The 27,433-nt window shown below is 46.4% G+C and overlaps 1 protein-coding gene across 3 annotated transcripts in view; it reads left to right on the top strand.

The window, feature by feature from the left end:
* Positions 1 to 22,148, top strand: part of ncam2a (neural cell adhesion molecule 2a) — a 104,739-nt gene extending 82,591 nt beyond the window's left edge. Inside the window, exons 13-18 of one of the 3 annotated variants that reach the window (XM_085904889.1) lie at positions 21 to 140; positions 555 to 676; positions 749 to 923; positions 3,230 to 3,428; positions 3,714 to 3,753; positions 5,704 to 8,223. In XM_085904889.1, coding sequence (XP_085761015.1) covers positions 21 to 140; positions 555 to 676; positions 749 to 923; positions 3,230 to 3,428; positions 3,714 to 3,753; positions 5,704 to 5,760 — 713 coding nt within the window. In that variant the 3' untranslated portion in view covers positions 5,761 to 8,223. Of the gene's footprint in view, positions 1 to 20; positions 141 to 554; positions 677 to 748; positions 924 to 3,229; positions 3,429 to 3,713; positions 3,754 to 5,703; positions 8,224 to 14,299 lie in introns of those variants that run through there. The other 2 variants (XM_085904851.1, XM_085904868.1) reach the window with 2 other exon arrangements.
* Positions 22,149 to 27,433: the final 5,285 nt, after the last annotated feature.

Raw genomic sequence — 27,433 nt, 5'->3', positions numbered from 1 at the left:
CTCTCTTTCTGTCTCCCCAGCGACGGTGGTGCTGACCGGCCTGGAGCCCAATACCACGTACGAGGTTCGAGTGGCGGCCGTCAATGGGAAGGGTCAGGGCGAGTTCAGTCACACGGAGTCTTTCCAGACTTTACCCATACGTAAGTCTCTCATTTGCCATTAGTCATTGATTTGTCAGTTGGTCGTGTCCAAGGCACAGTCCGCCTTCTGTTTCGGACAGGTTGTTTTCCCTCAGGCGCGGTGGTTTCTTTTACCTGAAATAAGCCAGCTGCTTTGGGTTTTTTCATTTGATCCACTTGCTTATGAGTGTCCAATAAAAACGAAAACATTTTGTTTTATTTATTTCATTTTGATTTTGCTTTTCCAGACACAATAATCGCACGATTCATTCGCTCACACATTCCCATTCGGGTGCTGATTTTCTTTCCGAGCATATACGTAAATGCAGCGCGTTGCAGCTGTGCCATAAAACTATGACTCACTCTGATATGTTCAATCAATCAATATCAATAGAGTAAAATATCACCGGAAATTCAAAAGCCTCCATTTCTCAGGAGAACCGAGCCCACCGGCAGTCCACGGGCAGAGAGGAATGGGGAAAGCCTACAAGCTGGGGTTGGTCAAGCAGGATGACGGCGGGATGCCCATCGTGGAATATATCGTCAAGTACAAGACAGTGAGTGACGACAAAGGTTGTCTGTCCATTGTGCTCGCAAACATCTCATCCATCCATTTGACTTGATTGCAGGATAAAGAAGAGCAATGGATGACCAAGCTGGTTCCGGGCTCCAATGACTTTGCCACTTTGCAGCCGCTGCAGTGGAACACCCGATACGAGGTGGAGATTACGGCCCGCAATGTTAAAGGCCTGTCGGAGCCCACCTTCTATCAGTTCTTCATGCCACAGAAACCTGAAATCACAGGTAAGCGTATCTTAACCAACAATTACAGCCTTTCAATGAATTGCTTGGCCCGAGTCGTGGTGTCAATCAGCGCTACGACACGCGACCGGAATCCCAAGCTTCTGCTTTGACGTTCATTTTCAAGGGCCTTTCTCTATTCGAGTCAGCACCGAGCCCGAATGTTTTGGCTTGCAGGCGGGAAAGCCTGTTGGTGGCCTTGATTTTTACAAGGAATAAAAGTGGATGTGCAAGACCATTTCTCATTTCAAAGTCCTCCAGCTACTTTGGAGCCACACGCGTATAAATGCGCACATGTATGCAGAAATGCAGAGGGACGCTTTGATGTGTGTGGCGCTTTGAAGTAGCCTGACTTACTGCTGTGTCAATGTGTATTGTTGAAATCAAAATGTCATTGCATTATTGCCCCCTGTGAGTGGCACCGACAAAAAGCCTCCCAGAGGAGGCTTGCATTTCCTCCCGGAGTCTATTTGTAATGCTTTGGAATGTTTTTTCTGTTCCGGCTAAATGGCCCGCGAGCATGTGCGCTGCCTCCTAAACAGAGCCGATCGAGGGGGTCTTCGATTGACTGTTCTCCCTTGTTAGGTGCATCCCGGGAGGAAAGCAAAAATGAGGGGAGAAAGCTGTGTGGCTCCAGTGTGGCCATTGGACAAAAGTTCATTTGTTGGCCTTCGGAGGGCCATTACAAATTTGGACAGTACAGGCTACTGTTTTGAAATTGGTCAAAATAATTCCAAGAAAGAATGGGAATCTAAATTGCTAGCAGTAGCTCTAGTTTTGAAAAGTGAACTCCATTTTTTATTTCGTCTGGACAATTTGTCAAATGATGTGGCGGGCCGTATCGTAAGTTTGACATGTATGCTTTTGAAGTGATAAATGCATCCAGAATGATCGATCATCCATCACGCTGTTGAAGAAGCCGATAGAAATGCGCATTTGGTTATGTCCAAAAGGTTGTGCTCAGTAAAAGCCAACAGCGAGCGTTTATTTGTCCTTTCGTAGCATTTTGTTCCTGGAGTTGGCTCTGGAGTGCTCTCCGGTCGCACGCGGGCTGGCCGAATCCCCCTTAAATCTGGCCCCCTTGTTTAACGATCCTTTTAAAAGCTCTCGGGGCAACTTTGACGCTTACGGAGCGTCCTCAAGCACTTGTGTTTATCCCTCGGAAGATTAGCATCCGCTGCCTCCCCGATCAATTCATGGCCGTTCGCTCATTATTAATGGACTGGCTTCCGTCAATCAGCGGCGAGGCGCGTTGTACGGATGGATGTGTTTGGAATAGACAGACCTTCCATATTTCAGGAAGTAATCAGGAGTCGCAGTCGCTTTGGGGGTTAATAGAGCATGGAAATGAAAATGAATGTGTTTTAGGAATTAGGCAATGTGTGAAAGGAACCAATTAGAGAGGCCCAGCCGGGGGTTCTGAGCTCAAAGATGAATCAATGTGTTTGGCCTGCCACAGTTGAAGCAGGTAAGAGGGAGGCCACATTAGCGCCAGACACTTTCCTGTTGCATAGCAACTCCAATGACCGCATTTGTACACGATAGACAAGCGACAATGCGGTGGGGGGCGTTTCCAAACCAAAAGCATTTTTGGTTGTGATTGACGTACATGCATCTGGAAGCGTTCGAGCACCATCCTGAGCCGTGGGGTCGCTCTGTAGCCAAAAACATCCGCCTACGCAAATGAACTTTACGTCTAATTCCACTTCAACATGCAAATTTGGAACACAGGTGAATTCTGACACATTTTCAACAACAAAAAAGCAAAACGCAAACTCAGTTACAGAAATAGCTCTTGAAAAAAAATGGACAATTACAAAAATAATCGAAATGAACTATTAGGATGAGCCAAGTAAAAGGTATTTTCTGTCATTAAATAAATCCATTTAAAATGAAAAATAAACAATGAAACTACTGCTCAGCTTCAGATTTTTTTGGGAATTAGCGCATGAACATCAAAAAGACAAAAATATCAAATAGGAATGTCAAGTATTGCCTCACAATAACTCAAACAAGAATACAATTGAAAAAAACAACAACAAATGAAGTCACATTCAGCCGTGTCACATGAAAAAAAAGTCCGATCAAATCCATCTTGTGTGTTTTTCCAGTCTGGTTGAGAACCTCCGTGCTTGCTTGGTGAGCAACAGACATAACCCGCAGTGCTCTCAAGTGTTTGTTTTCACGTTCTAACGCCGCTGTGACTGGCGTGACTTTCCCTCTCCACCCATGTCCATATTCCTGAAGAAGAATGAATTTCCAAAGCTCAGCTAAATTGTCATCGCGTGTGTGTGTGTGTGTGTGAGCAGAATCCCTCTTCAACGGGCTGAGCCTCGGGGCGGTGGTGGGCCTGGGCCTGGGAGCGCTCCTCCTGCTTCTTGTCCTGGTGGACGTCAGCTGCTTCTTCCTGCGGCACTGCGGTCTGCTGATGTGCATCACGCGCACGCTGTGCAGCAAAAAGACGGCCACGGGCGGCAAAGAAATGGAAGAGGGCAAGGCCGCCTACCTGTGAGTGTCCTTTTCTTTCCCAGCGGGCTCGTATCAATGTCGACAAATCATTCATGCTTGCCGAGGGAGCATCTGCTGTGGGTGTCACGGCCTTTGGCTCACGACTACAATTGTTTTTTGGTTTCTCTTTCAAGCTAATATGCACAGGTGTTGAGTTGACTTGTGTGACAAAAGTTAAACCAAACAAAACTCGTGAAAGGCTCGAATCTGGCTGGCCGGTGATTAGTATTATTTATTTCTTTTTCTTTGGAGAATGAGAAAAGAAACCTTCTTTTTGCCGTCTAGGTGCACCTACAACAGCCGCCCGACCACCTTTTCAACCACAGTATGTCTCTGATAATGTCTTCTTCACAAACATCTCATCCTGCGTGTCTCGTTTTGCTTGTCTGGTTGACCGCAATCCATTGAAGCGTTCATGATTCAAACGCAGTTCTAATTCTGCATGTGGGGGGGGGGAAGTCTGCTTCTCATTCACTTCCTCATTTCATGGACATGAAATCGGCTTGCGCCAATACACTGAAAAAACCTTTTTGTTGACTTTTGAATTTTCTTTCATCAAGTGGTCAAATAAAATCTTTTGGCTCCAGATATATTTTCTGAAGTCGACTATCATCTAATAGAGGGCTTTTCAACTGGTTTTGCCCGAGGCGAGGGAGCACCGTTCTAACCGAGAAGCCACAGCTTTGGGTGGAATATGATTTTGCACCGTAGCCCTAGAAAGGCTATTTCTTTGCATCTGTAGGTCTATTCTACATTTAACGTCATTTGCGTGGGTAAAATGAATTGGAAAATAAATCCAGTCCAAATAACAAATCAATTTGACTTTTAAAATGTTCCATTACGCAGACAGACCACCTGCAATAGGGCCACGGACCACTAGAGGGCCGCGGACCACCGCTTGATTTAGATGATTTGATTTTGTGCAACCACTTGAGGAAATAAAAGTGTTTTCAGTGTAGCTTCATGCAACCAAAGAGCCCTTAAGCTTCAAGCGACAGGTAAGCAAGCGGTGTTATGAGTAGTTGTGGCCCAACTTGATTGAGGGATGTCAATATGCCAAGATTCTATTTCCATCCCTAATGAATCCGTGTGGACACGGCACAAAGCAAAGAATCATCGGAAAGGTACCAGCCCAGCGCTAGTCCAATCTGGGTTTGCACGAGCTAATGAAACATGAAATTGCTTCCGCTGCGCGACAACGTTAACATCCCCCAACTCCCCGAGGCCTTGTGGCAATTGTGCTTATTTGGCTTGATTTCACTCTCCTATAATCTCACTTCTCTTGTTGCAAGGAAATTTAAATGGATTTGCGTCATGCGTAATGAAACGCCGGATACGTCTGCGGGAATGAGCTTAACAGCGTTCTACCTCGTATTCAGTGGGCCAAAGCTCCTCGCGCGTGTACTCTGACTTCGACACGAGGCTTTTGCAAATCTATTACAATCATTTGACACTTAGCAGTTGTGTGAATATGAATGAGCAAAGCAAAGATTGAGTCATTCACGCTGATCATCAAGTAAATGGTGTGAATTTGAGTCCTTCAAATCCTTCTTGAGGCTGTAGATCAAACGTGAATCAGTAGTACATGTCTTGCTTTTGCTGTCTACGTCGAAAGAATTTGAGAAGATTTAGAAAGGAGCCTATCATCTCACACTTGCTCACATTTCAAGGGAAGAGAACCAACTTCCGACGTCTCTAACAACCGCTAAGCTAAAGGATCAGGCTACACGTGCGGCGGGGCGGGCGTGGCACTCGCTATTCCATTTCAAGGCAGGGGAAGTCTCAAGTGGTCGATTTTTGCGGCGGAGTCGCATTTTCGCCGGGCGGGCAGCGTTGTTGGCGAGGGTTTTGTTTGAGCTCATCTATTGCTGGTTGGTTGTGTCACATGAGCACCAAAACTCCAAGTGTGTGGATTGAAACTGAAAGTCTTGTGTTTGTTTGATTTAGTTGAAGGACGTTTTGCTTGAATTGGGCTTGGGAGCGCAGAAAGGTTCAGGCTCCGCATTCAATGCGGGTGATAGCCATGAAAGAATGAATGCAAACATTTCTCACACGCTTCCATCACTGCTGCCTTTTCATTTGAGACCAACACGCTTGTGTTGTGTGAGCGAGCACACGACACGTCTCACGGACATCCATCCATCCATCCATCCGTCCATTCATCCATCCTGCTTGCCTGTTCCTTCCGTTCATCTCCGCCGTAGTTATTTGCTCACCGGTGCTCTCTCTCTCTCTTTCTCTCCCTCACGTGCACGCTGTGCTCTCAAATTTGCAGGAAACTGCCGCTGAAGGAAGAAAATGGCAAAGAGTCTCTCAAGCCGGATACGATTGAAATTAAATTGCAGGGCGACCGCAGCATCCACTCCAAGAAGGACGACAGCAAAGCATAGAAAGGGGGAGGGGGGGCATGGATGGAGCGGCGGCGGCGGCGGCTTCCCCACAAGAAAATTCTGATCATCTGACCAAAACCTAACAAACCTACAGCGATGGAAGGACAGAAATACGGCATGTGTAAATAAAAATACTCATTGAAGGGTGGGTGCTGACATGACATCAGTGAAAAATGATTGTATATTTCTTGTTTTGTTGTGTCCGGTTATGATGCTTTTTTTTTTTACACCGCCCACCGCCCCCCCCCCTACTCTCCTAGGAGATGTATTCACAGTTCAGTCATAGCTCCCCCGCTGAGCTCTCTCTCAGCATCATCCATCCCACTTGTGCTCAACACACGATGCATCCCCCACCCCCCGATACGCCCATGGATGATGTCAACCTTCTTAGTTTGCCTGGCGTGATTGGGCCGGACAAGCTTCAGTATGGAAAAACTATTTTCTATAGAACAGGGGGGAACAAATCATTTCATTCTGTGTTGCCAGAGAACAAAAAAAAACAAAAAAAAAAACGTCGTGGCAAGTAGCATACGTGGGTTGAGTTGTTTTCAAAAGTCTTTTTCTAAAGTATTGACGATGAGTATCGCTGGCGCTGTTGTCATCTCTCATCACGTAATGGATGTTTTTGGTGTCGGTCTCCTCCCGTGAGCTTGAACTGTGAACGTTTTGATCAATGCGAGCGGTTTGTCGGAGGGAACCGACGAATCCAGACGGCAGTCGACATTTACCTTGATATCTTTGCGCTCTGTGCCTCTGATGTCTCCTCAAAGTTTCCCTTTCTCCTTTTGCTCGCTGACATTGTCGTCACGTGTTGTACATAGGTGAGAAAGAAAAATATTTTGCAGAGCTTTTATGTAAATACACCATAAAGGATGTGACTTTCAAAAAGGCAGATTCTTCTTTTGTCATGTTGTATTTGGTCCAAAGCTTAGTGCTCGTCCAACTTTTGATTGTTTTGTCAGATCTGCAGCGAGTTCACCTGAATTGAGGAGCTCATTTGTTGACACGTGAATGTTTTTATGCACTGGGAAATGTAGTAAACACTGAAGAGAACATGAGCACAACTGGGATGATGCTGACATAACAGGTGTGTCAGAAAACTTCCAGGACTGGCGGCGCAACAGATACCTTTCAAGGCAATTTTTCAGTCCACTCTACGATGCCTTCGGATCTCCTTGAGCTTGGGGAGGAGGGGGAAATGATGAATGGTCGAGAAGGTTGCCCCGGCACGGCAAAGTTGTGAGCTTGGGTAGGAGGGGGAAACGAGGAATGGTCGAGAAGGTTGCTCCGGCACGGCAAAGTCGTTCTCTGCCAGGAACTGTCAGATGCTCAGGGTATTGAGAGCAGGTGCGAGTTGTCCCGCCGCAACATTCGCTACAGGATCTCTTTGTGGAGGTGCTGCTTGATGGCCTGAGCTCCACGGAAGGAAGGAAGGAAGGAAGGAAGGAAGGAAGGAAGGAAGGAAGGAAGGGAGGGAGGGAGGGAGGAAGGAAGGAAGGAAGGAAGGAAGGAAGGAAGGAAGGAAGGAAGGAAGGAAGGAAGGAAGGAAGGAAGGAAGGAAGGAAGGAAGGAAGGAAGGAAGGAAAGAAGGAAGGAAAGAAGGAAGGAAGGAAGGAAGGAAGGAAGGAAGGAAGGAAGGAAGGAAGGAAGGAAGGAAGGAAGGAAGGAAGGAAGGAAGGAAGGAAGGAAGGAAGGAAGGAAGGAAGGAAGGAAGGAAGGAAGGAAGGAAGGAAGGAAGGAAGGACTAAAGTGGTAGTTTGGTTTCATTGTGACAGCGGTTCTAGAAGTTTTCTGAGCTACTGAATTCATTTGTCAGCCAGTGTGTTTTATGTGTCAGGAAGCAGATGAATAATCATGCACTCGGTTGCACTTGCATGTCCAATGAGCGCCCCAACTATTTCAAAAGTCAACTTCATCTTTGGCAAATGTGATTGGATTATTTTTTTTTTTTCCATTTGATGTTGTGTGGGACGATCACGACCTCTCTTGAATGCGCTTGTGTAGCGTGAATCACTTCCGCAGGCCGCCACTCGGACTGTGGATTTTGTTTTTTTTACAAGGAGCCAGCCCGAATGACGAGCGCAGTCCCGCCGCGTGGCGGTTCCGCCGACTCTAAACGCGAGTGCCTAGGTGGCGTTAAGATTTGTACGTGTTCTTTTTGTATTTGACGTGGAAACTCACTCTCCACTCCATCCGTGTTCGGTCGGGGTCAAACGGGTGCGTGTGATCTCAGTGTACAGTGCGCGTCCTCTTCATGCCCCAGATTTGTTTGCACCCGTTTGGACCTTCACCCGCGTCCTCTCGCTGAATGTGCTTTGTGCAGGAAGTGGGAATATCGATGTCTCTCTGTATGTACCCGTGCAACACTTGTGTCATATGTAAATAAACCCGTCCTGGTAGAAGAGGCCCTGTTTCCCGATGTGACTTTCTCTTAGTTGCTTCAAGGACGTCGACGGGGAAGCGGCGACAAAGCGTCGGTGAAACGATGGCGAGAAATCACATTCTTACACAGACGTCGATTTTTTTTTTGCCCTTCAATGTGCTTTTTTTTCCATCAGGGTCATTTCTAAGCCACCATTATTTCAAATGGAAGCTGTGTTGCATTTAAATCCATCCTCCACTCCAGGATGAGAAAATTGTGCGTGCAAGGTGAAATGAAGTGAAAGGGAGCTATTTGGCATGATTTTAATGCGACCTGCTTTTAACAGCAATTTCAATTCAAAACTGCTTTTGATGCAGTGAGCGGCAAACATTCGTTTTAGACGGGCAACAAATTGCTCATCTAATTCCGTCTGAAAACCAATACTTGTTTTTTTTCTTTTAGTAGATAGCCTTTTTTTCCCCTCCATAACCAGCAAGAAAAGCCTTCTCATAAAATCCCAAATATTTTACCTCTAAATGATAGCACTTTATTTTATTTATTTTCCTGAATTCATAACCACTCTAGCAATTTAACGACTAGTTGCAAATCTTGTGATTAAACTGATTCAAGTCCCTCCATATTTGGGCATCCAGACTGCAAATAAATGGAGCTCATATGACGAGGCCACTGGCTAATTTAACGAACAGACAGAGAGAGAGTAATTGCAGAAATGTATTGGAAAGTCACAAAGGTTTTGGTCAACATTTGGTGCTGTGGAGGCAAAAGGTGGACTGAATATATAGCTCTTTCAAATAGTTTGCCATGCACAAACTTGGCCAATAAAGCTGGTTGACATGAAAGAAAACTAAATATACATCAAAACAAAGTCAACAAAAGCACAGATCATGACGCTTTGTAAAAATACCCAACTCCGTTTTATTTATAGAGCACTTTTGAAAGAAAACAAAAGGCCTGCCGGAGATGAGGAGGCCCTCAATCACATCCAAAAGGATAGCACACGCTCGCTCCATTGTTCAACTTGTGTCGGTTGGGCCACATCAATTCAAACTGTCTTTTTAGCTGACTGGCAGGAAGTCAGAAAGCAGAAGAAAAAGAGAGCACAATAAGCTTCCAGCTAATATTTTTCCCCTAATCTTATGCTTTGCAGAGTCCCCCATGATACTGACAGCACCTTAATCCCAACTACTCAAGAAAGTTTGAGACAACACCCTCCCTCTCGCCATTGTTGGAAGTTTGGGCTCCCTTGTGCACAAAAGCAAGCGTGCACTTAAGACACCGCTTCTCCGCGCTATTCCGCAGTGACAGCCGCACACAAATTAATTTCTAAAGCTCTGCCAGCCTGCACTGAAGGTGGAGGAGATTTTCCACACGGGCAAATCCAGCCGCAAGCTTTCTGCCAGGTCCACTCTCTTAATCTGCTTGATTTCCAAGTCGCCCGGCACAGGTCCGGCTCGGCTCTGAGCTGACAGGCGTGGGGGGGGGGGGGGGGTGGATTCTGGTTCACGCTAGACTGACATAAAAAAATTAAAAAAAAACCACATCACCTTTCTTTTACCTCTGTGGTGATGAAACACATCATTATAAGAGCAGACCAGAAGCACACAAGATATCCAAGCGGCTTCAAGTGAATGTTGACGCTAATCAGAGCGGAGAAGCTTGACCTCAGATTCCGGTGGTAGGTCAGCTGACAGAGACTATGGCTCCCATCTTTGCCAGTCCATTTGTGCCACAGATGAGATCTGAGGGGCATCGCGAAGGTACTTTCCTTCATTTGAATTCCTGACGTGTAATTAGCGGTCACACCTTAAAAGCTTTGTTGCCACACTAGCATTAGGTGCACATACAAAATTTCATTTCAACTCAAATTACTGAGAAAACATCATGATCCTTAGGTGCTTCCTATGAGTGAAAGAACATTTGAAGACACAACTTTTGCCTTCCGGTAGCCTGACCCTAACACATAAAGCAAAACCTCACAGACAGGCTCATAGGTTGGCGCCATTAGTAAGTAAGGGGCATTTGAACACCAAGAGTGCAGTAACACATATAGACAAACATTCTAGCAACATAAACGATATAGACTGCTGTTTTTCTCATCATCCGTGGAACGGACCGATGGCATTCTCATTCCTTTTAAAGGCAAAAGTGGATTGGAGATACAAATGTTTGGCGTTACCAGTGTATTAGGAAAGGCACTGCTCGAAATACTCGTACTTTCCACTTGCTTGGAATGAAATAACTATAATGCGGTACAGCCAATTAGAAGCACGGTAATCAATCCGTTTTGCCACGGTTCGGAATCAATTTCTTGAATTCAGTCCCTCCCGCCGTCGTGGTAAAGCAGGAAAACTGCTCAAGGCACACAACAGAAGGCCACGTTCATTCACGTCGCAGGTGTGACAAGCGGCCGACGTCGGCGGTCATTCCAACCTGGCAATTATGAAGCCGACCGAGGCGGCGCATCATCACGGCCAGAGTCCCTTAAAGCCATTTGTGCATAACTGCACTGCAGAGCCTCTGGGAAAATCCAAAAAAAGTCTCCCGATAATTGAGCGAGCGCACGGCAGGGTAAATGTCAAACTATTTGCAGCCACACTATTCTTCTCTATTAGCCTAATGTGGCGGAGTTACTCCTCCCGGCTTTGTGCAAATTCATATTGGATTTTTATTCAAATTCAACCCAATAGTCGTGGATGTGCCTCTGGGGGAGCTTTCAAAATCAATTTGCTAAACAGCTCAAAATTGCCCCCATAATTGCCTCTGGAGTGCGGACCTCATCACCAGTCAAAGGTGATTGGTCGCAAAGTGTGAGTAAACTTTGCTCTCTCCTCGCCCGAGACTTGGCTTTGCTTTTGACTGCACGGCCTGCCAGTTGCCTGGCTGCCTGTGTGGCTGCCTGGCTGCCTGGCTGCCTGGCTGGCTGGCTGGCTGGCTGCCTGGCTGCCTGTGTGGCTGCCTGGCTGGCTGGCTGGCTGGCTGGCTGGCTGGCTGGCTGGCTGGCTGGCCGGCCGGCCGCCCGCCCGCCCGCCCGCCTGCCTGCCTGCCTGGCGCATCCCTCATTAGGCCAAACAAACTGGACGCTGCCCATCACAAGGCCCGGCGGCGCTCTAATGAAATATCCTGGCGGCATCCTTGTATGTTTGAGCGTGAATACAATCAGCTGGACTTGGCTCATTAGCGAGGAAAGGGGAGCCGACAGGATTAATTCATTATAAAGTGACATTTACGGCTAATAACCTTCTGCCCGATGTCACTGCTAATGGATATGCGGATGACTATCAAAGAGAAAGCTTCCAGCTCGCAGGATTCATCTGTGCTCCCATGTACAGATGGAGGGAGGCGTTACGGCGGATTGTCAAACATATTCCTGTCGCCTCTCGGCCCCGCGTGGACCCGAGGTCGCGCACGCTAACCAGTGATGTGACAAAGCCAGACGCTCCCCTCTGCCTCGCCGCCTTCTCGCCAGCTGCGGTCCGTGTCCGGGGATCGCCCTGCCCGGTGGCCTGACTTTAAACTGTCTGGACAACTTTGGAGTTCCCAAATAGCTCAGTCAAAGGCAAGACATTCAGTGGTATCAAGCTAGCAGTGACCTGGCGTCTGGCAGCTAGCAAGAGTTTGATGCCGTCATCGCTAGCAATGTTCTGCCAGTTTACGTTGCTCGCAACAGGCTCGTTACTTGATGAGCTGATCATTTAAAACAGGTGTGTTGGAAGCGAGAGACATCTATTTGTGATTCATTGATTTATTTGCTCTAGCTAGCTAGCGAGCTAGCTTATCTATATCTGTCCGTCCGTCTATCTATTTCTCTCAAATAAGATAACAAAATCTGATGGTAAATCTGTATCAAAATTCAACAGAGTTGTTTCTCAGACCATCTTAAAATTGTTATTTCTTTTTTTGCAACTATGACTATTTTGGAAGCTGCTCTCTCTCTCTCTCTGTGTATGCTGCTCGTCCGAGAACCAGCCGTAGGCAGCCCCGTCGTCGGTGCTGATTGTTTGTTAGGCGTTGATTTTTCTTACATTCACTTCCCACTCCGCTCTTGCTCCAATTTATATCCCTCTGGTCTCATCTAAAGTTTCTAAAATATGTCTAAAATAACTCAGCAACAGCTTCATACTCCATCCAGGCTGTTGGGATCCTGAACTCCTGCCTTTTCATTGTATGTGCCTTCTTGTTTTTACTTCTTACTTATGGATCTTTTCTAATACGTCTTGTCACCGTGGGATAGCGGGAAACGCAATTTGGATCTCTTTGTGTGTCTTGGCATGTGAAGACATTGAGCAGCCTTTGATAAGTAGCATGATCAACCAAGGTTCATGTTTGCAATACTAACAAGCTGTGCAGGTTCCTGTTCCTGTATGCTGTGAACTGATGTTGTGATAAAAACAAACTGCATGGAACGCATTTATAACTCGTGAATATAATGAGCAATTCATTTGCCATTAATTGACAAAAACAGCTCCAAGACGCGATCTTATTAGATTGTTCACCGTGCCTGTCACGGCCCATCTGCCATGACCTACAAAATCCAGTTCTAAAAATCTCCAAGATGTTTGTCACATCCTACCCATTTTGAATCAAATGAAAAGTGATTTCTCCTTCCTGAAATGCCTGTTGAGAGAAAAAAAAACCCAACTTGTGTTTTGTGGAAAATGTGATCTTGAGCAGTGGGGAAATTCCCATGATTTACATCATGAATCTAAACATATATGGAGGTTTGGCATATAAATGGAAAGTTACTTAGAAGACCTATATCAATATGTGCAGTTCAAAAATCCAAACTATGAAGGATCACTTGCGGGGTACCCCAAGGCTCTACACCAGGTACTCAATTATTCATATAGATATTAATGATGTGTTTTTCATTTCTGATGATATCTCGCAGCTGTACTGTCCATCATCTTCAACAGCTTCTGAATAATACCAAAAGTGAAGCAAATACTCAAATAAATGGATTTGATATCAATAGATTATTGCAAAATTTGATCCAAAAAGCAAACCAATTGAGAAAAGAGGATATAATACATTTATTGAAGTGATTAGTGATCAGTTATGTAGGAAGCCACAGCGACAATGTCAAAAAAACTCAATATTGACGTTCATAGCAATTCTTTGCAAATCTAAGGTTACTATATACTGAATAACAAATCATGATAGATTTGGTTCAACACAAAACAAATAATGATCCTATTTTTAAGCTAATATAAGAATGTGTCGATTGTGCTTGTAGTCTGCCGTAAGCAAACGTATCGTCAGCGTTTGATGTTGTGCGAGGGAAGAAAATGTTGCGGCTGCTCGGCCTTGCCTTTGTGGGTTTGTACTCTCCCTCCCTCCGTACGTACGTACATACAAACAAATACTTGCTCCTGTCAAAGTCATTAGAAGCCGTTCAACATAAGCATCCCCCACAATCCGCTCTTGCTTTATTGCCTGGGTCGGTTGCCACGGTGACCTTGAAAAAAGTTACTTTTTCAACCGACTGACATTTGTGTATGATCAAAGACAAAATCTTTGAATAGTAGCTTTAAATAGAGAACTGTCTTCATATATAGGAAGCCACCAAATTACCAGGCAGTGTTTTGATTCATTTTGACGAGGCACAAATTGAAATCATGGCTGAATTATCTTTAATATATTATATTTCTTCTGTTTTTTTTTTTATCCTCGCGATACTTCTCGAAGATTCGATCCATTCGGCGCCTGTTCTGAAACATCCCCGGCGTGCCCTTATTGTGTCCAGCGTGAGACCTTTGTAATCCTTTTTCTGTTCAAAAACATGAACTGCCCACCCCCCCGAGAAAGTATTCAGCTAAATTCAGGTATGTATGTTGCCATCACCACGTAGCGGTAGAGCTGAATATATAAGCCCGAGAATGAAGTCCTGCTTTGCTAGACTCGGGGGAGGGAGCGCAAAATGTTTGCAATAATGAATAGCTTTTGGGAATATCAAAGACGGGTCAGAGTTCAACTGCTTCTTGTTTGAAGCGCACTGCGGTTGCAAATTTAATGAATGACTAAATCAAGAAATAACAAGGATCTAACCCACTTCCTTGCTCGGGAGATGAAAGTCAAATATTAAATGGCTGTATTTTCAGGTGCTGCTCTCCCAGGAGTTCGTTACACACAACAAGATGGAGGTCAACAAGCGCTTTTGGAAAACAGCGAACACCCCGCCCGCCCGCCCGCCCGCCCGCCCGCGGTGAGCTCCTTTTGCCAAAGTTGATCATACGATTCCCTCTTTGGCTCCATTTTTTTGTGCGTGTGGGTTTGTATCCACGAGCGAGCAAACAAACAAAACAAAAAGGATGATGTGGAACAGCTTTGTTTTTTTTCTTCCCCTGCAGTCCAGCTCATTACCTTGTCACATAATAGGATGATTAATTCACGGCATTCAAGCATAAAGCGTAGACTCTAAATGAGGAAAAGTGACACAATGCCCCAATCCATTTATCACCAGCTAGTCCAAGACAGCAAGTGTCTGCGCGTGCGTATATATTTATGGATTGATTGATGTAATGATTTTTTTTTTACTGACTTACTTATTTGAATTTATGTAGTGATATGGATGTATTTATTTATGAATGAACTGATGTATTTGAATGTATTTATTCATGATTGCTGTAACTTTTTCTTGATTTGAATGTACCGGCCACTTGGCTGTACTTGTAGCAAGAGTGTGATGGTAATGCAAGAAGCTGCAGCCGCAGGATTTCGCCTAAAATGAACTGTGTATAACATCACTGTCAGACAGCGCTTCATCATTTCCACCGAGGCCGCTTACGTCAGAGCAGCCCAGATAACACAGTGATGTAGCTGAGTGGCCGGGCTGGAGACGAGTAAGTGGACACCTGAAACTCGGATGGGAGTTGGACATTTCATTCCGCACCACCGCAGTTTCATGCATGAAAAGAGTTCTTGCCTCTCTTGCCTTTGGGGACTGAAAGCCACCTTGCTTCTCTATTACCGTCTCGGGGGGGGGAAGCATTAATGTCCCTTATTGGACAAATTGATCACGTCAAGTATTTCCTGGCCTCGTTGTACATAGTTGTACATTTTCTCTCTATTTTGCTTCCTGAATTTCATAATTTTGTGTGATAGCAAACGGGACGCTCGGTATGGTTTGTGTATTTGAATGTTGGGAATCAGAGTTGGCAATCAACCAAAAACAAAAGAAATAGTAGCAGACCACAGTTGGATCCTTGCTACACATCGAGGTTAAGAATGTTTCTCTTTTGCTTAGCTGATAGCTGAATTCCAACGTCATCCCCGCCACACACACACACACACACACACAGACACATTGTAGTACTTGTTTGATTTTCAGTTGCCCTTGAGCCCGACTTGCGAGCATCTCGCTCACTGAGCTTGACCATATTGTGTTTGTCGGATGAAATTTAGTCACCATAGCAACCCAGGTGACACTTCATGATGTGGATTTTGTCATAAAGATTGCATACTTTGGATGGCTGAAGGAAAAGCCTTCAATATCACACTTGTCAAAGACAGAAGTGCCTCAGGAGTTCTGCTAGGCCTCAAAGCATCGGTTTATCAGGGAAATGAAGACGCAGCTTTCATCTTTTTACAAGGAAGTCAACCGCACTAAAAAGCAGACGTCATTTTTGTTTTCATCGACAATACGGCTGTGTCCAGTCCAACTAATATCATCATAAAAGAAGCAAAATAATTCCTTCAAATCCATTTACGATCAAACAGGACTCACCTGTCGTCAATCCCAAACAAATAAATGAGAAGCAGATTGTCACGTCTCGTCCCCAGTCTTGCTATGTTGCCATGGTTTCTGTTTGCGTCGCCCCTCCCCTCCTGTGTCCTGTCTGCCCCGTCGTACGGTCGTTGTCTTTTTGCTTCCTGTCGCTTTCGGTCAGTCGTGTTCTGGTTTTGTTAAGTCATGTCAGTCTTTTGAGTTCCTGGTCCAAGCTGCACTTGGTGGCCCTGCTCCATTTTTCCCGTGAGAGTGATTCGCCTTCTCATTGTGTCGACACATTTGCCCCTGACGTTTATTCTCCAGTTGTCCGGGAGGCGCTTTAAAACCTTTGGAGTCATATTTTCCCAACTTTTTTTCTCTTGTTTAATTCCAATCTGAGTTTCCAACTCTACTCTCGGGGTCCCCCCCCCCCCCCAAAAAAAGTGGCCTGATTGAAGTGAGCAATTGATTATTTGCCGTAAGTCAGTTGTCTAAAGGTGACTAAGCTTCCTTGGCTGCCAGCAAGGACGGACGGAAGGACGAACGGAGAGAGCAAGCTTCTTTCTTTGTTGTTGTTGCTTCGCTAGTGATCCAAGGCCAGAGTGAGAGCTTAGCCTTTGTGTGTTCTATTACGGAAAATGGACCATCCTATTAGCGCCCTGGTAATCTCAGCGGGGCCAGACAGGACCGGGAAGGATTTCCCATCCATCCAGCCCTCCCTCGGTCTCCTTTGCCCCAGGGCGGCGTGGCCCGCTGACAGCTCGGCCACTGTCAACGTGAACAAGAAGCACGGAGCGGCAGGTCAAGGGAAGAAAGTCAACTTGGAGAGAGCGTACATTTCACCTAAGGTCTGCTGGTTTGGACATCTTCTGGTGGCAGCCGTGAGATGTGTGTCTTTTCACTTGGCCTCCTGCTGTTATCGGATAGAATCCACCTGCTCGCTCGCCCTCCACCTGCGGGATGGCGGACCATTCAAAAGCTGTTGTTTGTGCTCCTTTGAAAAATGGAGGGAGGCATCTTGCAGCCAAGCTTTGAACTTTTTTCAAAAGTAGAGTGCCGCTTGTTCAATGGTTAATGGTACTAGCGTGCTGCGTAACCCTGCGGGGAATCAATTAGAACTGGGCACGGAGACTTTTTCAAAGACGACCCGTGCAGTCTCAACCAATCAGTGCTTCTGTCAAGTCCATGTCTTGGGAAGAAGAGAAAAAAAAAACCCCCCACAAAAGAGCAGTTGTCCCACAGACATCTTGTGCGGTGCCAAAATGGCAGCAGCCGCGTTAGATGAATGCGCTGGGAAAGTTTACTCATTCCTGTTTTGTGTCTGATTGAAATGCTCAGCGAGTCTGCAGATATCTTTATATCGTGCATTTCTCACACACACAAGGCAACTCAATGTGCTTTACATAAAAAGGATTAAAAAAACAAAGAACATAAAAAAGGGTAAAAATGCAGAATATAATGCTTACAAAATCAAGACTAAAAATGAAAAAGAAAGGATTTCATTTCAGAATACGCCGCCATAACGTTTTTAGCCCTGATTTAAAGGAGCTAACAGTTTGAGCAGACCTCAGATCTATGGGCAGTTTGAGGAGCATAATAACTGCAAATGAAGGCCATTCATCAAATCTCCAGGCACTCAACTCAGGTTTTCAACCATGACCGTAACAAGTAACCACAAGGTGACGCAAACTTTAAAATTCCAGCTGCTTTGGCGGGAAATTTGCGTCCCCTTGTGGCTACTTTCCTGACATGTGAAAGACCGTTATCATCTTTTTTCTCTCTCTCTCTCTCTCTCTTTTACTGATGACAGTTACCATCGCTGTGGCGTTCATAAATGTTTTATGAAGGAGCCAGACCGGGAATGGATTTTTTTCCCCAGGTACTTCCAAATACTTTGTCTAACCCCAAGATGTCAACTCGCCGATTGTATAGCAAAGGAAAAGCAGTTTGTTACAAGGCAAATAAACGTCAGCGCTAACTTATCATGGAGTGACATAACGATGTGCCTTTTAAGGGGGGAAATCCAGTGAGGCGGCTGTGAGCAATGACGACGCAAAACTATTTCAGCATGTCTGTGAAAGAATAGGAGCCCGCCTAAATGTATATTATCGTTCCAATTGATGACAGCGTATTTCTTTGGGAAGACGGAATTTCACCTGACTGACTGACTGACTGACTGACTGACTGACTGACTGTCAGCGTGACCCAACGCCGGCCGCCAAAGCGGACGCAGTTGCAGCCAGCCGGGAGTGATGACTGACTGACTGACACACTGACTGACTGACACACTGACCGAGCGACCGAGCGACTGCATGGGCCCCGCGGAATGTGATATCGCTTACAGGCAAGCGTACACGCGCACACCTTACACACCAGCTCGATATGATGCATAAATAGATTGTCATTTTTCATCTGACTGATGTTTTTATCAACCAAAGCGGGCAGGCACATTTTTTTTATCTACTGATGCAGTGATGTCACCTCCCTCCATCCAGACAAGGTCATCAGATATTCACGCAGCCTAATGAAGCAAGTTTGCATGTTTCTTGCTCATTCATTTGGGCTTAATAGGAAGATGATTTCAGCTCTCGTGTTTTGTAGCTCGCAGCATCCCACCAGGCGGGTTGCCAGTCTTTCCACACATCAAAAAAGACTATTTGCATTTTTAAACATTTCCGGCCACCAGACATTTGTCCGCTTTGCCCGATGGCCAGTCCGGCCTGGATAAGCGGCGTTCTAGGAATCGGATTGTAGTTCCCACGCAACGTCTCCGTGGTGTTGGTTGTCAGGAAAGCAATTAGCGTAGCCCTTTCGAGACACGTAGAACTCAAATGAGACAAGCTTCACATCATATTCACCTAAATGGCAGTCTTGACAAATACATCATGGGAAATAAGGGATGGATATTTTATATCTGGAAGGGGGAAATGGACCTGATGACAAATCTCCTTTAAGGCTCAGACCATCAAAGACTTATAAGGCACTGTTGTGTATAAGCCAGGCTTCACAGAACAATTAGTTCTGCCTTATCAGTAGTCTGTGACCTGCTCCTGTGCATGTCGGAATAAGTGATGGAAAGGGAGGAAGGAAATGGAGCCAAAGCGGCGGGATGCCTGATTTCCTGTCGCCTTTAATTAGCATACAGCTGCCATGTAATGCTAGCCGACGCGCTAATGAGTGAGGCCGGTTCAGGCGGGCTGTGGGATATGGCGCCCCTTGTGCTGCTTTTTGACACCCGGGCCCGCCCCGTGTGCTGCTTTTTGACACCGGCGCCCGGCCCGGCCCGGCCCGGCCCAGCCCGTTGCTCAGTCGCCGACATCCCGCAGGCGATGTCCCGAATCATCAAGGCTGTTTGCAGAATCAAAAAGAACTTGTCCTCACGTTCAGCGCACAAAGGCAAATGTCCCGTTGAAAGCAAAAGCGGCGCCTGCACGCTTCTTCGTGAAAAGATTCCAGTCTGTGACGATGAAAGTGTGCGGCCGAGCTCTCGGTCCGGTTGAACAAGTTCCCGAGTGGTGCAGCTTCAACTCTAGCGTCGGGCTGAAGAATTCAAGCTTACCACCATCCAGTATGTCGGGAATGAGCCTCACATCTGCCTTTGTTTGTAATCCACCGAGGCTCTGATGAGATTGCCGACTGCCAAGCGCTTCTTTCCTAAGCCTTTGGCTTCCTATTGATTTTTTGGGAAAATAGTTCTTTTTGCCTTGTATACTTGACTTACCTCTCCATATCTGCATATTGACAAATATATTAGTTTGAGGAAAGAGCAAAACTTAAATCCAGAGTCCCCAAAGGCAAAATAAGGCCAAGAAGCTTGCTCAATGCAAAAACCTGTCATTTTCCACAGCTAGCGATGCTGGCGTGCTGGTAGTATTGGATTAAAAGCGGTCCACTCATGTATGGCCACTGAGCGGATGAGGTCTGTCGGAAACGCTCGGCAGCGCTGCGCAATAGAGATAGAGGCCAGCAATTTTGACGTTTCATTCAGCTCAGCAGAACGTGTGCACAAGCCAAAGAAAGACTGGGAGGACGCACGTGTTGACTCATTCATAAGAATGACCTTTATATTGTCATGCATGACACTTGAGTGTGCACGAACTGATAATGGGCGGCACCTTAACGAGTAAATGCCTTTCAACTTGCTCCTGTTGAATTGACGCAAATTCAAAAGAGGTGGAAAAACAGAAGCCCAGCAGAGCACAGCAAGGGTTCAGCGAGCTCTGACCGCTATGAGCAACTTTCCTTGCTTGTTTGAGCCCAAATAGGCTCAGTGGAATGGAAAGGAAAGGAAACAGGGGAAGGAGGTCACTTGGACAAAATGAGCCGCAGGAAATTGCCACGGCTTGGAGTGGCGTATGTGACAAGTGAGGTTAGAGAGGTGTGACGCCGACGCCTCTCGCTCGGGTCATATTGCAACGCTGACATGTGGACAGCGTAGCATCACAAAAGCTAGTCAGAGATTGCCATGGGGTGCGATGGGGGCTTCTTTTCACAGATTGCTGACAACAGCCTTTACCTTATTTCCTCATCCCAGGAACTTTTATGAGTGTGATTTTGTTTGGGCGTTTTTTTTTCTTATTATATCACAGATTAGTAGTAGTATTAGTAGTCTGCGCAATTAGCCGGTTGGCAGCTTGTTAGCAGCCGGTTTGCAGCCGGTTTGCAGCCGGTTAGCAGCCGGTTTGCAGCCGGTTAGCAGCCGGTTTGCAGCCGGTTAGCAGCCGGTTAGCATACACAAAATATTTACACTCAGAAATTTGAGTGGACAGACCGTCAGATGAGACGCCCCGGATTCTATTCCTTTGGTCCATTTGATGTTTCTACTTTGGGAAAAAGAGAAATTACCCACCACTTAGTACTTGAGTAGTTTTCCATGAGTGTACGTAATCATTTGGGCGACTGCCTTTTCACGTGACTCACTGTTCCACAAGGCCTTTGTCATTTTTGAACACCTTTTGCATCCCGAGCTAAAAGCCCTGCGCAAGCGAGCATCCGTTCCACCTTGACTTCACTCCCAATCCGGGTCGTGGCACCACTATGGCGGCGGTTTTGCCCAAGGCTCCAGTTAAATACACTCATGACTGACCCAAACGTTCTGGGCCAGTACATATTTTGGGAGAATTTGACTAACGTTGATTTGCCAGGTGAGAGCTAGCTAGTAGCGTGGTTTCTTCCTGGAATGAAATGTTTGGTTTCATTGATTTCCAAATCCAAACCAATCAAAGGTCGGGCAACATCCGAGAAAGCCGCCATGTTAATTCTCGTTGTCGTTTCCTTGTTGAGATCAAGATAAACTGGAGCGAATTGATGACCGAATCAGACGACAGAGCGCACACAGCCCGCAGAATGTTGGAGGCAGCAATTTGTCGGCTTGGCCTAATCTCCCACGCTGCCATATCTGGCCCCATCCATCACAGGTCGGCCGGTGCGGACCTGTCGTTAAGATGGATTGACTCACTTTCCTTGAACCCTTTGAGGGATGATAGCTTCCATGGTACAAGTAATAAAAGGATCGATGAGGCGGTCACACTTGCCTGTGTGTTTTATTTTCCCTACCTTGAAATGTTGATGCGCATTATGGCTAAAACAACTTGATCTTCTTACTCAGCAGTGGTTCTCTATGGCTGCAGCAAATTTGGCGCGCTGATGCCATTTGGCGGCGAGCAGCAGGAGCTCGGCTTAATCGCCCTTTGCCGCTCGGCGTCTCGCTGAGTGTGCGTTGCCTTCGAGGAGCTGGACTTTTGTCATCTCGCGCTACTTGGGTTCGATGGGATTCGCTATGCTGTGGAATTGTTGGCCTGAACTGGCTGGCTGGCTGGCTGGCTGGCTGGCTGGCTGGCTGGCTGGCTGGCTGGCTGGCTGGCTGGCTGGCTGGCTGGCTGGCTGGCTTCCCAGAGAAAGGAATGTTGCCACTTCTTCTTTGTCCTTTTCTTTCCCTTCACTACTCTACTTGTCTTTTCACCTCTTTGAGTTGTTTGTCCCCTCCTCCGCAATTCGCATTGAACTTGCGTTCCTCTCAATTCTTCCGCCGGCGATCACCTTTATCCTGTTTGACTGGAATCTATCTTTTGTCCTCCAGTTCCGGCCTTCTCTCGCATCTTTCTTGGTCTTTGCCCAAGAGGCAGCTGTGGATGTAAACAAGCCACATAGCCGTGGGTCTTTCTAAGCTGCTCTGAGCGATCTGAAGGCCATCCTCCATTGTTCCACCAATATTAGGGAGCCACTTCATCTCCAATAGGCTTATTCCTCCATTCGAGTCGGCGTAATATGACTCATATATATATATATATATATAAAACAAATATGTTCAGTGGCTCAGTGTCTACCACAAATGGACCCACTGTAATAATGGATCGGAGAGATCCATTTATGACCTGTCAGTCAATCAAATGAAATGCTACACAAAACATATGTCAGATCTGTGTGAGGGAGGGATGCGCTACTGTGAGAGTGATCACAGTTCATTTAAATCATGGCAAGTCAAAGCAGATATGTGGCCTGCTGGTCATTCCTTGGAGTTTGGACATGGCGGAAGCATGTCTGGACTGTGAATTGAGCACTTGGAGTCTGCCCCCGCACCACTGATTGTTTGTGCCCCCCCCCATTGGGATGATTGTTTGGCGGTTTTGACGCCCGCTGTTCACATATTAATCAAGGATATCACGGTGGGTGTGCTGTCTGCCCTCCTCTGGTTTGAGCAAGGTTGCCACCAAATGAGGACGCTCCTTCTTCGGCGATGGCCCGCTCAGCTTGATGTAGACCGCTGACCCATCCAAAAATGCATTTGCGGCAGGGCGCCGGCCCGCGCGCTGTCGGAGAAAACAGAGTCGGACAGGATTTCACGGTTCATCGTCCACACCTCCACTCCAAAGATGCACGCTATTGGGTCCAGACTAGTGGCATTTCTTTCCGTGGCATTTGAATGCTGCCTGTTTTGATGTCTCTGCTTTTCTTATCTCGCCTATTTCTGTAACCTTTGGCTTCAAAGTGGCCCGGAAGACGTACGTCATTCCTGAGCATCAAAGAGCGCCGAGCTAACTTTGTTGTGCCGCTGCCACTTTTGCCTTGTCGCTCAGACAGCGAAAGGTGGAAGAAGGCCTCGCCAGCCGAAGAACTTGCTGCTCATTTATCTTTTGTAGCGTAAATGCAGCAAGCTGTTAGCGAGCGTTTAGGTGACGTCAAAGCATTTTTAGCATCGTAAGATTGGTTTGAGAACGTATAACATGCAGAGATGTCTTTTGGTAGACAGTGCATCTGCATAAATAGGACGTAGAACTGGTCCAAAATTGTGGCAAAGCTATGGAGGACAATTTGATGGCAGAAAATCTGTCTCAATTTAGACCTGCTCAGACTGGCGCAGCAGATCGAATGCATATTTTCTCCATTTAATTGGGGCACAGACAGACAGACAGACAGACAGATATCAATGTGTGGGTACATGATTTTTTTGGCTGGTCTCGAGGATGTTGGCTGTGGCAGCCAGGGAGGACGAGGACTGTCAGAGGCAGAAATGCCAAACCCAGCGAGCAGTCCGACTGAGAGATGACCTAGCTGTGACGGTGCCTGAAAGGTTGAGCTATTGACTTTTACTCCCTGACAGCTGAGTGACCTTTCAGATCTGGTGAAGGTATGGCAAGGCAGAGTTACATTTTGCAGGTCCTCTCACAGGGTTTAAGAATAAGTGGACCTCTCAGCTTGCCTTCTGAGTCTCCAAATGTGCTTGTGGGGCGTTAACTTGACACCTTTGGCTCAAACCGCAACATAAGCCGGGCATGCTAGTCACTGCTAGCTGGTTCTTCTGCATCCCGGCAGGTTCCAAAAACACACAACTGAAGCCGTGATGAGGAGCGCTATTGAAAAGGGCTGTCTGAAGAACAATTAGGATGCCACACAACACCTCCGACTCGCTGGGCATAAATATATGCAGCGTGACCACACGGGGTCCAGGAACGCAACGACTACCGATGAGCTTTTTAGGGAAATTGTGATTTTGCCGTACCCGGCCGGTCGGTGGCACGGTGGTGAGAGAAGAATATAGCGCACACTGCTTCACCTCCTCAGCTTTGACTGCTTCTCAGCTTTTGGTTGTCAGGCGCTGCGATTCGAGGCGAGGCTGACTTCCTGGTGGGGAAAGATAGCTGAGCTTTGATTGATAGAGGTGACTTTATTTGCTGATTTCATCCCCCATCTGTCTCTGAAGACATCCAAGGCAGCAGTCAATGACATGCTGCCTGTCCATGGGCCATTACTCTCATTGGCCAATGAGCCATTTGCATCATTGATTTGCCCTTACTGCCTGAAAACATATTCCAACATGGATGCATTAATAGGTTCACCACACAAAAGCACCAAAGCAGCAATTTGATTCTAATTTGGTCTCCACCTCTCTTTGCTATTCCGTCGAGGGATCACGGGGATGCTACGGATCACTTTTCAAATGTTGAATCCATTGATTTATGTTGGAACTTTAGGACTGGAAGTTGTGCAAAGTAGTTTATGGCTCGCTATTGGGACCTGACGGCCCCTGTACACTTCAGATGCTCAGCGAGTCAGCCGGCCGGCCATCCAGCCAGCCAGCCATCCAGCCGGCCATCCAGCCAGCCGGCCGGCCGACCAGCCAGCCGGCCAGCCGGCCAGCCGCCTCCAATGAGCCGCTCGGCATTTACGAGGAGCATAAATTGTTAATGTTACCCTGACAGAAGCTTCTATATTTCATTCAAATGCACTGCCATTAGACATGCTGCCTTTAAAAGGGCTCACTTTTGACTGACGCCGTCACATTGGCCAATATTGATTGATTGGACAGTAGTTGCGCTCGCTTCCCTTTCAAATGATCGAGCCCTCAATTGGATGGTGTCTTCTCCTGTCGGCTTGACTGATGACATGTCTGTGACAGGCCGGGCCAGGCCAGGCCCCGCCCCCAATCCCATCTGCGATATCTGCGCAAAAGGCAGCACGACACTATCAATTGTGAAAAGGCATCGGACACTATTTGGCTTTAGTAGCGCCGGCCGATTCGAGGTCAGGCACGTCCGTGATGGAACGTGCTGTTGCCGGCTGCCTTAGTGAAGGACCCCAAGCCAACGATTTTGGAATCTTAATGTTTATTCATAACTTTCATTCATTCATTTATTTAGTCAAGTTTACACTTATGTTCAAACAAACTTGAAAAAAAGGATTTGATGTAAATGATTGACTTTTTTCATATGACCTATTTTATATCTATCTATATATATCTATATATTTCATACTTGGTCAATTGAACAATTTGTGTGTTCAACAAATGATGATGTTGCCTTCAGAAATGTTGGTCACGCTTTTGTTATTATTTGTGTGACATTTTAGGGTGCAAATAATGCACAAAACCTTGAGATATCAATCAGCCCAAAACATTGCCAGCTCATATTGGTCATTGAGCGGTTCTAGAAAAATCGAAATCCAACGATCCCTAGTACGGAGTGGCGTTTGAGGAATACACACAGATATGGCTGGAAACATTTGACCTCCCAGCAATTTTTCAGCCCATCTCTCGGGGGCACAAGGGGGCCTTGCAAAAGGTCAAAACCTGTGAAGATTGACAAGTGAGGGCGAAGAGCTTGTCCAGTGGGTTAAGGGGGTCGCGGAGGCCTCATGCTGAGACCACCAACGGGTAAGAGTCATTCAGGGTCACAATCATCTTTTGCTCTCATTTTGTCATCACCTTTACCTTCAGTGCCATTGTTTGATTTGTGTTAACCGCAGGAAAAGACATCCAAACAAACTCCCAATAATATTATCATTAGATGCCAGTTCATCAACGACAGGGAGGCCATTCAATTTCTCCACACTTAGAAGACAAATGTGGCTTTCTCCTTTTTGTGAGTGTTGTTTTTTATTTATTTTTTTGAGGTAATTACATTTCCCATCTGTCTCCGCCCACCACGCGTTACGCATCTGCATTCGAAGAATTGCATGGGCTCCTAAAAGGACTCGTGAAAAAGTCAACCTCAGCAAAGTCTTCATTCTTTTGATGGTGCCCTATGTACCTCACAAAGAGTCAGGCGCGATATATTCCATCTCAGCCGTGAGCCTGGAGAAGATAAACTCTCCAATGGGTGGAGAGGGGTCAACGATTGGCCGTTAGCGGGTGCTCCAACATTGTATGAACTATTGACAAAGAACGTAAGTGCGCCCCGAGCCACTCCGTCGGAGGCTCATAATGGCCGCCGTCATGTCCAGCCATTGGCGCAGGCCGGCCGCCTGCTCCTTTTTCACTATAATAGAGTTGGCTATCTCACTCTGCCGACGTGCCGCTGGCGCCTGCCGGCCAATGGTTTAGCTGCCTTTTCATAACGTTCCTCGGCACGGGTCGAGGGTCAGCAATGAAAGTCGTGCCGCGTACACCCGCTAAATCCCGCAGAGACGGACGGCCGAGCGCGGACTTTTCCGTCCGTGTTGGATTGTCGGAGCGTGGCGGTGTCAACAAGCTCGTCATGCTTCATACTGGGGTGACTAACTCGGGCCATCCCAGAGGAGGCACTGACTTGAATTGCCATTGTGGCGCGCCGGCTGTCGGCAAACAACTTGCTTGGCTTTTAGCTCATGTCAACCAAGAAAGTGAGTCAAAGAAAATCGGATAGAAAATGGACCGATTGGATGGACAGATGGATTTAAAAGTTTTCCTTTGAGTGTTGAATGACTGCATTTGTCTTTCTGCCTGTAGAATGGATGATTTTTTCTGAGATGCATTAAGAGTAACCTTGAGGAGTGTGACATTTTTAAATCCATATGCCATCTGTGATTTTTTTTTTCAACAAACTGCTCTTATCTGTTCTAAAAACACTTAAGCATGTTTCAAAGAAACAAACAGACAGGCCTGCAATTTGTGAAGTGGGAGCTTTTTCCAGTTTTATCCTGACATGGCTTTTTAAAAACGATTGTACTTGGAAATGTTTACAGCCTTGGAAAAGAAACTGTGTCTCGTGGTCATTAAAGCATTTGAGAAGAAGAAGACAGAGCAAGAATGAGTGAAATGGTGGCTTTTTCCAGATTCCTCCCCAGATAGGGCTTGTTTTATTATTTTACTTGGAAAAGTTGCCCATCTTGGAAATGAAGTTGGTCAGCCATCTTTCCCTGACCTTGCCACCCACTGACACTAGTTCCGAGTATTTTGACCTGCTCTGAGAATATTTGCAGTTCACCATCCAGGAGTGCTGCTGTTTTTTTCTTTTTCGATTGTGTCATCTTGAGCTTGTTTTCCTCTGCTGTCAGTTTATGTCGTCCTCCCGCAAGATTAAAAGTGCCTCGCAGTCCATTGCTCTCAAATGTGGCGCTAAAAGGTGGCAACTTTTGCTTTGAAAGGCCTTCCGGCCAGACTCGATTGTTTTGAAACTCCATTGATTATTCCCGTTTGAAGACGATTCCACTTGTGTTTGATATTGCCGAGGTTCCTCATTTTAAAAAAAGAACCCATGTTGGTTCACGAGCTGGAACCTTATTGAACTTTTTGATAGCAAAATTGCCACCGTCACATTTGCGTAACGTACGA

This window comes from Syngnathus leptorhynchus, chromosome 1 (genome assembly GCF_054491065.1).
Source record: "Syngnathus leptorhynchus isolate UIUO chromosome 1, UIUO_Slep, whole genome shotgun sequence".
Lineage (NCBI taxonomy): Eukaryota > Metazoa > Chordata > Actinopteri > Syngnathiformes > Syngnathidae > Syngnathus > Syngnathus leptorhynchus.
The sequence above is the reverse complement of the archived record's forward strand: the minus strand, read 5'-3'. Positions and strand labels throughout refer to the sequence as shown.